This window comes from Vipera berus, assembly GCF_964194415.1.
Source record: "Vipera berus genome assembly, chromosome: 2".
Taxonomy (NCBI): Eukaryota; Metazoa; Chordata; class Lepidosauria; order Squamata; family Viperidae; genus Vipera; species Vipera berus.
The window spans coordinates 133,001,142-133,013,309 of record NC_138203.1 but is presented as its reverse complement, the minus strand read 5'-3'; the positions used below and the strand labels follow the sequence as shown (position 1 = coordinate 133,013,309).

The window sequence follows — 12,168 nt, the reverse complement described above, 5'->3', positions numbered from 1 at the left end:
TTTTATTCAGCTTGAAGGAGTGTATTTAGTACTTTCTCTTTTAACAACAACCCTGTAAAGGAGCTTGACTGTACTTTTATTTATTTATTGCTTATCCACTGGATAAACAATGGAAGTACTACTTCCTTCCATTTCCCTCGCAACAAGCATCCTGGGAGGTAGGTGAAGGCTGAATAACTGGCCAAAAATCACCCAGTGAGCTTTGGTGGCCAAGGGTGGACTAGAACCCAGCTCTCCTCTTGGCCAGTCGATCACTTATCCATGAAACTGCATTGGCTAACCAAATCGTATTGCTTTTCAAGAGAAGCTGGGATTTCTGCTGTCACACCTTGGATCCAACATCTAAAGAGGCAACTTGGCTAAAAGAAAAAAAGAAAGAGGTTTTATTTCCAGTTTGGAAACGGGCAGTTCAGAAGATATGGGAAGTGGGGGGTGAGAAGTGGGGTGGATTTTATAACGTTATAATGTTGCTGCTAGGTGCTTTTATGAAAAATTCTGCAATCCAGAGAGGGGGAGATGAAAAATCAAGCCCATGTTTTATCTAACTTTCAGCAAGCAACCTACACCAATGAGAAGTCTCAACTGGAGACATCCTGATGGGTGCAAACTTTTGCAGCACTAAACAGTCAGAATTTGTTTCTCCTCTTGGGCAACGCAACCCATCTCTGGGCCGTTTGGGGGCAAATCTCAGCCCTTCCAGGTCTTCCAAGGGCTGGGCGGATCTGATCGGCTACTGCCTCCTTTGGCCCTGTTTTTGGCCTGCAACTCATATCCAAATTCAGGCTCAGATTTCTCTGTGTCAGCCCTGCCCATGGAGGGCAGCTGTTCGTTCCTTTCTTGCCCTGTCACTGCGGCTGGGAACAACCGAAGCGTTTGCATCTTGAGCCCCAAAAGGAAAATTGAATTTATCTTTGGCAGATCTGTAGACGATCTGTTGGGGAGAAGAGAGCTGAGTTTGGGACCGTTTGGGAAAGATACCACTAACAGGAGTACCCCCTTTCTTTTAGAAAGTAAGTATTTCCCCCTCCCCTCCCCTTTCTAGTTTCATTCTTTATAAGTTATTCTTTTTTTTCCAGAGATACAAAGTTAATCTTTTTTTATTCTGAGACCTGCAGAGCTAGAGAATAAAGCGCCATCCGTGAAAGTGTGGCTTCTTGTTTCTCCTTCTTTATGCTTTCTGTATTTGAGACATGTATTTGTATCTGTCCAATTTATGGAGGTCAAAAATGGCTGAATTCTAGAGGATCTGGAGAGGGGCTGGTATCACAACAGAAGCGTGGCATTTTATGACCGCCTGTAAACCAGGGAATATTGTGGGATCCTTGTATACCGTAACTTGTAATTTGAGCTTCTGGCCTAAAACTTCATTTTTGCCAGACTGTTTTTTCCAGATGTTTCAGTTCTGCAGAGATAGGTTTTGGCACCTGTTACCAGCTCAACAAGTCTCATTCTGAGAAGGAACGGGGTTGAGGTTTCAATCTGTGGCCCTTTGCAGCTTCCAGGAGGCAAGATAAAAGGGCCTGCTTCCTAGCTTGAAATGTGAGCAACGATTTACTGTGGGGGACACCACGGGTCCAGAATGGAAAGGGGAGAAGCTAAATTCTGAGGAGAATTTGGACCGTCAGTGCTGGAGGCAGGTTCATTCTCCATACAGCCCTGGATTGGAACTTATGGCAATGTCTGAGTGGATGTTCAGCAAGACATGACAAAAGCCATAAGAATTTGGGGAAGGGCTGGGCTGCCAAGGCCATTGCAGACGGCTTTCTGTCCATTTGGGAGCAATCAGAAATTCTGGAGGTACAGAGATGCATTGGAAAGCCCCAGTGTTTTCCCACTGAGAAGCTGCACTAACATGGCTGATGGCAGACATGAGCTGGGCTTGGGATTGGCCACTCCCTAACCTTGTCATAAAAGTTGAGGTGATAATGTGAGGATCAGAGGAAAGAAAAAAAAGGCATTTCCCCCCTCCTTGTTTGATAATGGGGCTCACTCCTGGTACTGATAAGCAATAGCCCTTTGGGATATGGTGGGAAACTAGGTGGCCAGATGTATTTCCAGAGGGCGGGGTGGGGGGGAAGGGAATTCTGTGGTCTTTGCCCTTAGTATTAATTCAAATATTTCAAGTCGGATGTGTGACAAGGCCTAAATTCAGCCTGTGACCCATGACTGCATGTGGCCCTGGACAGTTAGTAATGTGGCCTCAGACGATAATAAAAATTATTTAAAAAATAAAGGAAGTTTGTTATTTATATAGCTTAACTCTATTCTATATTTGGCCCAAGACAATTCTTTATTCAATGCAGCCCAGGCAAGCCAAAAGGTCAGACAATCATGGCCTACAGGAATACTAAGAGTAGATAACCTCTTGAGTGTGTACAAATTGCCCTTTCCTTTTTCCTGGGTAATCAAAATAGATTGGAATAATAAATAAATAAATAAATGTGTCTCTAATTGCCTAGAAACGAGACACAGAGATTCCTAGCTGATATACAAGAAACAGTTAGCTTCTACTCCTTCAGTGCTGTATCTAATCTGATTTTTACCTGGCACTAACTGCAGAATAACTTATTTCTGGTCTGGTATGAGATACAGCTGCTTTTCAAGAATTGATATTTCCTTTGATTTTCTTTAATCATAATGAATTGCTCCTTTCCATATTTGCCTTTAGGAAGAGCAGTAGGGCAGGGAAATAAAAGAGCTTTATCTTTGAATTTTGGCTGCCGTACGTGATCCCATAAACTCCATCCTGGAAGTCCTTTCTGGAGATTTCATTATAGATTTAAGGGTGTTTTAGCAGTCATGCTTTCTCAGGAATCTAATCAAACTACAGTTCCTAAGATTCTTAGCAAAAGGAGCCATGGCACTTATTTCCAGCATAAATCTATAACAGAAATGTGTCCTTTGTGTTATGATTCTTGCGGTTAGTTAGAAAACGCTCTTTAGAATGGATTTTTAAAATAGGCGTGTATTCACAATGTGTAACTTGAATTGTCATCTCTTTTTCATCCATGCCATAGTCTGCCATTTTACCAGCTGAACTTACAGTAGCATCTCTGAATAATTAATCAGTGATAACTAATCTGTACTAACTGGCAAAGTTCCTAGATAAGTGGTAATTAGGGGGGGTCTATGTACAACCTGAGAGATTGGCTGAAAATACATCCTTCCTGGGGGGCGGGGGAAGAGAGAGCCAATTCTCTAAATAGTATTTGGCTTTTTCCCATCCTGTAGTTAGCAGTGGAATGCAAACACTGTATGATAGCACAACACAGAACTAATATTTGCTCTAAATCCTGTGAAAGGAAATGATTGCATTTGCTTTTCTCCTGATATATAGTAAAATGAAAAAATAAAGCTCTGAGGTTGTTCCTTGGTTGGAACAAAACATCCTATTTGCAAAGAGGATCGATGGTGATGGATTTTCGAAAGACTGACAGCCTGAAAGCGGTACCAATTTCAGTCATTTTTTTTACAAGCCAGGCTTCAATCAGTTTTGACAAGGACTGTGTCTAATTTGAATATAGCATTTACTTTGATTGAATCATATATATTCAATTTTATAGTTGGTTTCCGCTTATTTCTAATGGGTTTTAAGCTAAAACCTAAGCTTGGTGCTATTTACCCACAGCTAGTGCCCAGTGCTTTTTTTCCCTCCTGTGTCTTTGTGCACAGTGAAAAGTGAGTGTGGGAAAGAAACAGATTGTATGCCAAGGAGATTTTCCTGTCACTACTACTAGACTTCATATATCCTATTGAGGTGCTTGTGTGCTTCTAGGGCGAACCTGTCCTGTAGGGCTTCTTGGATTGTTCTAAAATTTTAGGAATCCTATGACACGAACAGGGGATCCCGATGCAGAGAATTCCCTTACATGTCAGCCCTGAGGAATTTCCAAAAGGGGAGGGCTGGAAAAAGGAAGAGCAGAGTTCACTTCATTTAGGTCAGGGCTCTTCAAACTTGGCCCTTTTATGACTTGTGGACTTCAACTCCCAGAATTCCTCAGCCAGCCTGCCTGGCTGAGGAATTCTGGGAATTGAAGTCCACAAGTCATAAAAGGGCCAAGTTTGAAGACCCCTGATTTAGGGGAATGGAGAGATAACTTTGGGAAATAAAAGACAACTGAGTTGTCCCGAGGGAAAGCATGAAAGAGAAATTAAAAGTAATTTCAACCTTGGTTTAGTTTGGAATAAGAAGGGCCAGAGGGAAAATGGCAGGCTTTCCAAATGTGATTATTATGCCCTACAATGATGAAGTACAGCATTCCTGTAATCCTTGCAATGTCCCTTGTTCTGACCTGCCGCAAAAGACTAACGTCCTTTCCAGATTCGAGCTAAGCTGAGGACTTTAAGTTGCTATGTCCTTAAAATACTATGTGCCTAGGACAGTTTTTTTCCCCTCTAACCTGGCACATTCCAAATATGTTGGGACGGCACTTTCCATAATTCCCAGCCAAATAATTCATCAGATGGAGCTTCTGGATGTTGTTGGCTTCCAGCACTTTGATATAGAAAAAAAGACTGCTGGATATCTTTCCAGCAATGCTCTAAGCCAGGGGTTCCCAACTGGGGGTGTGAGACGATATTCCAGGGGGTGAGAGAACTTGGGTTTTCAAAATTATAGTGTATACAGTATGCATAATTCGTTGCCGTTATTTCGAACTTTCGTAAAGGGTGCGAGAAAACATCAGAAGCGTTCTAGGGGTGCGGAGCATAGAAAAGGTTGGGAGCCACTGTTCTAAGCTGTGGTCCTTCATTTTTTTCTAAAAGTATCAAAAAGTTGAATTCTTCATTCCTTGCTAGATACATGCAAGACATGTTTTTGTTCTTCTGGGGGAGGAAACCCTGGCCAAAATTAGTCAGACCTTTCACAATGGGCTTGCAGGATTGAAAGCCTGAATGGGCTGCTCTAATTTGCAAAACAAATTGAGAAATACCGCTTGAATAAATTGCCCCTTTCCATTTGAGTAAAACCACTTATCTCAACAAATCAGAATCAATAAGCTCTGAAAACTAGTCTTTCACTTCAAAAATATTTTACTGCCCATCTCTGCTTACTAGATTGGTTTGGATCCTGTTTTCTGCAAGTAATAGAGTTAGGCTGAAGATTTAGAATTGCAGTTGACTTTTAAAGAGGAGCATTCCAACACCGTGCACACAAAGGTTTGTCAGAGAAATATGACCTTTTGGGGCATGCCAAGGGATATCTTGGCCTTTGAGTGGCAAGCCGGGCAGAGATTAGACTCCAAAAAGTTCTAGTGTTTGGCCATACAAAGATGGAAAGTAAGTTTGATTTAATTTCCATAGTTAGCTAAATACCATTGCAATGGTTAACTCCTCGTGCTTTTAATAATGCTTCCCTTTTGTCTCGTTAGCAATTTAAATTTTGTACCAAATTTTAGAGAAGCTCTGGAGGCTAAAAGAAAGCTTTTGAAGCATTCGGTAGTTTACATTTGGTTAGTGCATTAAGGGAAAAAAAAGATTTAGCTTTCTCTCTCCTTAATTTGATAGCTGAGCCTGGAAAGAATGTTCATTCTCATATCATGACTTCCCTCTGTACCGTAGCAGGCAGGGAGGCCAGCATTTCAAATGTTGCCATCCTCCCTCTGCCTTCTATTCATGGAAAATGGTTCCCAATTGATAGCTGCTAAATTGTGTATCAACTATTGGGTTTCACGACAGGATCTTAAGTCTCTTTAAAAAAAACACAACCTCATAGCCATAAGTTAATATGGGGAACAGCTGGTCATGCATAAAAAGGCAGCCAGATGGATGCCTTTATATTCCTATCTCAAGGTAATCCTCCATGCATTAAATGAAGTAGGCTATAGTTGCAGTAAAGTTTATGTCATCATAAACTTCTTAAAGCTCAACAAGATACTGTCATATTTGCTGCCAGAGATATTCCAACCAATCTCAATCTTTTTTTTTTACATATTTCCTTTCCAAAAATGGCTTAATTTCTCCAGTGAAAGAGGAGGAACTGGAGCTTATGGAGAGAACAGATATTCTGCATGTAATGGATCTCTAGTTCACCCCATCATTTCCTATTGGGGACAAGAAAACCAGTCAGAGTGAATACTCCTGGGCCAAGTAGAGATGATCATGTCACTTCATCCTAAAGGGAATAGAACTGAAATTCTCTTACCCAGTAATGACTTATAGCATCTTAATAGGTCAGGGATCTTCAAACTTGGCCCTTCTATGACTTGTGGACTTCAACTCCCAGAATTCCTCAGCTAGGCATGCTGGCTGAGGAATTCTGGGAGTTGAAGTCTACAAGTCATAAAAGGGCCAAGTTTGAAGACCCCTGTAATAGGTCATCTATCAATGAAATGATACAAAGCCTATTGTTGCTGCTATTATTCTGGCACGTTGATGGTCGACTGACTCTAAATAATATTATGAATCACTAGTTGGGAAATGACCCTTAATCGTTTGTGAATACCGTATTGATTACTCATCATAGAGTAAGATTTTCTCTCCATTCATAAGCCTATATCGCTCATACTTTAGAACTTCTCCATAAAATTAAGAGACAAGGGATTTATTTTGGACAGAACTGTGGCAGACTGCTTTATTAAAGATAATAGATAATAGATGCAGTGAAGAAGTTATTTGGAAGGCTAAATATGTGTTGATCCAGTAACTGCATTCAGCTTCAAAAGTGGTATTGGGAATAAGGCTTTTGAAATAATGAAAAATAAAATTGATAAAACTGAGCCGGGGTGGCATTTTGCTCTGCTGTCAAAAGGAAAATGTTATGTAGATTAATAAGGCAGTAATTGTCCATAGGCAGTGGTAATTTGTTTTCCCATTCCCATTTGCATTTAAAATGATGCAACAAAATGCTCATGATTGTATAGATTTGACGTCTTATTATTTGACGTCTTATTAAATTCCCTTTTGGTCTGATGAATTCTGTATCGTCTCTATTGTATCAGTTAAAAGAGGGCAATAATTATTGGAATGAAAGCTATTCTCTATGTGTTCAAAACTATTTTTATAGGTTTTTTTTAGGTCTATGGTTAGGCGTTGATGCTGAATTGCATTCTGGGGACAAACCTGAGTTAGGTTTAAATCCAATGTGCATTTTCAAACAGGCCTGTAATTTTGACATTTAAGCATTCATTTCCTCACGGTGAGGAATTATAGACTGCTATTGCCAGTATATCAAAAATATTGGATATATACTTTGAACTAGCATCACGATCCAACCAGATAAAATACCGACTTTTCTTCTATGTTTGTATTTTATCTTTGCATGTGTTCTCTTTTTGTGTGTGTGCAGTATGACAGAAAAAGAGATTCTTGAGCCATCAGCTTCACCCACATCTATAAGGGGGAAATCTCCAGAAGGGGTAAGTCTTATGGGGTATTTTCAGAGGGTAAGGGTGCAAATCCTATCTCCTAATTCCTCCACAATCAGCCACAGGGTCTTTCTGGAGTCTTTTCCAACCTTCTGTCCTCTGGATATTTTGAATTATTGGTTGAGAAGTCTGGAAGTTGTAGTCTAAGTATATTTGGAAGGCACAAGGTTGAAAATCTGCTCTGGAGAGAAATGGCTATTCAGAAAGTCCAATGATGCCAGAACCTTTTAATGACAGCCTTTGGCCATGATGGCTGCAACCAATCCCATCCTTTGGAGTAAGGCCATAGCCTATCCCAGGGGTAGGCAACCCTGGCTCTTTTATGACTTGTGGACTTCAACTCCCAGAATTCCTGAGTCAGCACAGCTCAGGACAACTCATGAATTCTGGGAGTTGAAGTCCACAAGTTGTAAAAGAGCCAAGGTTGCCTACCCATGGCCTATCCTAAACCACATCTATGGTGTTCACCAGGAACACATTTCTTTCAATTAATCCATTGTGTTTCATCACTGGAGAAGCTACCTTAACATTATTTCTGCCAAAGGCTAAAGTTGCTGCCATTGGTCCCACTTGTCCAGCCTCAAATTTAGCAAAGTTCTTTCTTCTGTGGTCCAGCATAAGGCTTGCCCAATGGGATTTTTGAGAATGTATTTTCTTGAACAGAGGTCAATATGCTATGAAGAAGAAGTTGTTAATGATGCATTAATAATGTCATTCATAATTTTCAAGTAGAGGTAAAAGGGAAGGCACCTGACAGAGCAATCTATAATGGAATGATGTAGCAGCACAGACACTCTAAGGATTTTTCTTATCTTCTATGCAAAGCACAGTTCTTCCACACCACCTTGCTTATGAGAACACAAACTCTGATATAACCCCACCGTACCAAATAAAAACATCCATGGGGGTAAATTAATAGTTTAGTTCAATCGAAGAAGGTTTTGAAGACCCCATTATCAGGCTCCTAAAATAATTTAATAAAGCCAAAGCTTTATCCTAAGTTCCTCTCCAGCTGGAAGATCTTCAGTGGGGAAAAATCCACTCCTATCAAGATAATTGGTTTCATTTTCAAAATCTTCTTGCCATCAAAAAAATATTGTCATCTAGTAACTCATCAGATCTAACCCTATCTCTAGGACTAGAGCAAATGTTTGCCCCACTTCTATATGGTGGTCTTTCAAATTCAAGTACAGGTATTGTTTTGAAATTGAAGTTGCCAGTAGACACTTTAGGATTCCCTTTCCTTTTTTTTAAAAAAAGGGGGGGGATTGTGGATACATATGAAAACCTGCTGTTCAAGAAGCATACTTCCAAATCCTATTTAAGTGGCAAAATTACACCTAGGAATGAAATTGCAACCTGGTTGAAAACTGCACAGCATCGTGGAACTTTGCAAAAAGGAGATCAGATTTCTGTACTGGGGGATAACTGTCCCAGTGAAGCGTTCAAAAATATTTAAGCTGCATAATTGTGGCAATCTTTTAAAGGTTCATGGAATTCCTGAAAACTGCAGAGAATGGATAAGTTTTGGTATTACAAAGACGTTTAGCAAGCTTATCTAAGAGGAATTTCATGTGGAAAGATGAGCTAGCTTTTGGATAAAGGCATGATTTCTTTCTGTGAGTTCTGGACATTAGCATGGAAGTACAAACACTAGAAAAGTGAGTCGTTATATGTGGATGCACAGATTCTTGTCAGTGAGGCATGTAATATATGAAGCCACTATTAACTGATTACGGATCCACTAATAAACCTATGGTATTATCAAATAAGCCTATGACCCATGGTAATTGGTGATTAATTTATATGCTTACCTGTGCATCCTGTTCAGCTCCTGTATTTAAAATAATAAACAGAAACCCAGCAAATCAGGATGCAGGTCTAAAATTGAGTGTAACTCCACCAACTGCTTCTAATCCAGCTAAACTCATAGGTCCGAACTCTGCCTTTCTCCAAATTGAAAAGCTGCTTCTGTTTCTCGTGCTTTTGTCCCCATCTGTCATATCCTGATAGGTCTTCCAACTATCCAGTGACATTTTATTTTGCTAGGTTAAATAGTAATTTAGTGTTTCGTCCATTTACTTAATTAAGATGCCAAACTCACAGTGGCAAAATAACTTAAAGCGCTTTCACTGGTCTATAGCAGATCTTAGATACCTGTAAAAAAAAGATCCTGATTTCAGATAGCGACATCACAATGCAGTTTTTGGCAACAGGGTAATTTTTAATCTGCATTCCGCATCAATGGAATCGGAGCAACAATATTCCACTTTATAGAACTGTTCCCCAATTGATAATAATAAAACATTTATTCAACAACGGGACTATGAATTGAAAATAATTAAGAGTCAAGTCTATAAAATGTGGGCTTCTACTGGAAGTATCTTTGGCAAACTAAACTTTTTGCCTTTCTCTCTGTTTTTTTAAAGATCTTTTTTCCCTGCCTTTATTATTTTTATAAGTAACTCAAGGTGGGGAAGATACCTAATATTCTCTTTCTCCTATTTCTCCCGCATCAATAACCGTGTGAGATGGGTTGGGCTGAGAGAGAGTGACTGACCTAAAGTCGCCCAGCTAGCTTTCATGCCTCAGGCAGAACTAGAATTCCCACTCTCCTATTTTCTAGCCTGATACTTTAACCACTAGACCACATATTTGACACCTGTATCCATAATATTCATAAGTAATTCTGAGAAAGTGTTTCATGCGCATCCCCCACAATGCTTAAAATAAGTCCTTTAAGTCAGACCATTATTCTGATACCTTTATTTCAGGTAAGGGTTGGTAAAAGCTAAAAATGGTTTGTCCAATGCCCAACTAGTGAATTAATTGGATGAGTCAGATTTGTACAAGGGACTGAGATTCTCTCTTTGTCACTCTGTTCATTGAGCAATAACTGTGATGAATAGATAGTGTAACTCATTCTCATTACATGCCTTGGGTCTTTGGTTATGGTAAAAGCTGTCATTTCCCTGGTAACAGGTTGGTAAGCTCAAAATATCACAAGCTATTATGACGGTATAGGGCAGGAGTAGGCAACCTTGGCTCTTTTATGACTCATGGACCTCGTCTGGCTCAGGAATTCTGGGAGTTGAAGTCCACGGGTCATAAAAGAGCCAAGGTTGCCTACCCCTGGTATAGGGCAATTGCCACTGACCATATTGGGTGAGAGTGGAACTGAAGGCATTTGTAGAGGGTCTCCTGCTTGAACAGGGGGTTGGACTAGAACAGGGGTAGGCAACCTTGGCTCTGTTATGACTCGTGGACTTCAACTCCCAGGATTCCTGAGCCAGCATGGCTGGCTTAGGAATTCTGGGAGTTGAAGTCCACGAGTCATAAAAGAGCCAAGGTTACCTACCCCTGGACTAGAAGGCCTTCCAACTCTATTCTGATTGATTGATTGACTTACAGGCCCTCTTTTCCTGCAGACTTCAGTTAGAAGATCGAATTAGTAGGACTTTGGAAACCTGAATTTGAAGTTATATAAGCAGTCAGACCTGAAGTGGAAAGGGCTGAAGGCAAATCTGTGACCCAATTCATACATTTCACTAAACCAAAATGTATTTGGTTGGTTTCTGACTTAGTAAGATTTGCAAACCCAGCCCTTTGCTATTTATTCAGCGGCTAAACACAGCATGGCTCAATGTGCTATGCATACAGTGCCGGAAATCTCCCCTAAGAAATAGACTTTTAGCAGAGGAAAGTTGAATCTTCTTGTTTTGCCATACGTTTGTCCAGAGTTTCCTAGACAGAGGAATTGAGGGCTGAAGTGGAAGTGAGCATTGGCAAGAGGTGCAGTTCTTAACCATATGGAAACTTTGAAAGAGAGAACACAGGAATGAAGTCCGTCCATTCCAGTTAGGACAACCTGCAGAGTAGCACAGATGGGAACAGCACTCAGGCATACAGAAAGCTATTTGCCTTGTACAGAATCTATACTCTTAATATTTTGTTCTGAAAAATGCTGGATAGAGCCCAGAGTGTTGTGTGTTGGGTAATTGTATGTTCTCTGTTGCCGGAAGCCTGCTGCAAGAGCATCAATGCTGCAAGAATTTCCACATTTCATTAAATTGCCCGATCTCAGGAGACCCTGAATGTGAATAAATAAATGCATGCGGGCGAATGATTTGTTGCTTTCCCCCTGAGGTGTACATTATCAGCCCTTTGCCTTAGGAGATGGGCTGCATGTCATCCATTGCTTTCTCCTTGCTGACTCTTGGATTTTCAACTTGTTCCTTTCCCAGGAATCCTCTCTTTTCTGCTGCTTTGACTGCCCAGCTCAGTGTAAAAGCAACATCTGAGCCAGTAAACCATCCTCCTGCCTCAGATCTTATGCAGATCGTTGTGCTCAGGGTCAAGATGACCATCGCCCTTGTGGAAATAAGTTACTGTACCAATAGTTTAGAGATTGGTAGCACAGTAAGGGTACACACAGTACAAATGTGTGCTGCAATGAGGACTTACTGCAGTTTGCTTTCTCAGGTGGGGTGAGCCAGCTCCCCGACTCGCTGCCTCTGTACAGAACATAATGAACTGAAGAATTATTCAGAAGCTTACCCTCTTTCCTCAGTTAGACTGTCTGCCTTTCTTAGTATTTTCCCAGTCTATACAGGTACTCCTCGACTTACGACCATCACTGAGCCCAAAATTTCTGTTACTAAGCGAGATATTTTGTCCCCCGTTTTTACAAATTTCTTGCCACAGTTGTTAAGTAAAATCACTGCAAGTGTTGACTTTGTTTGTCAGAAGGTCGCAAAAGGGGATAACGTGACACCCCCCCCCGGGACACTGCAATGGTCATAAA

General features: G+C 40.7%; 1 protein-coding gene across 2 annotated transcripts in view; it reads left to right on the top strand.

Moving 5' to 3' along the window:
* The first annotated feature begins 864 nt into the window (after positions 1–864).
* Positions 865–12,168, top strand: part of STAC3 (SH3 and cysteine rich domain 3) — a 31,639-nt gene continuing 20,335 nt past the window's right edge. For both annotated transcript variants that reach the window (XM_081319910.1, XM_081319912.1), the window contains exons 1-2: positions 865–1,010; positions 7,286–7,355. In XM_081319910.1, the coding sequence (XP_081176036.1) occupies positions 7,287–7,355 (69 nt within the window). In that variant the 5' untranslated portion in view covers positions 865–1,010; position 7,286. The remainder of the gene's footprint in view (positions 1,011–7,285; positions 7,356–12,168) is intronic.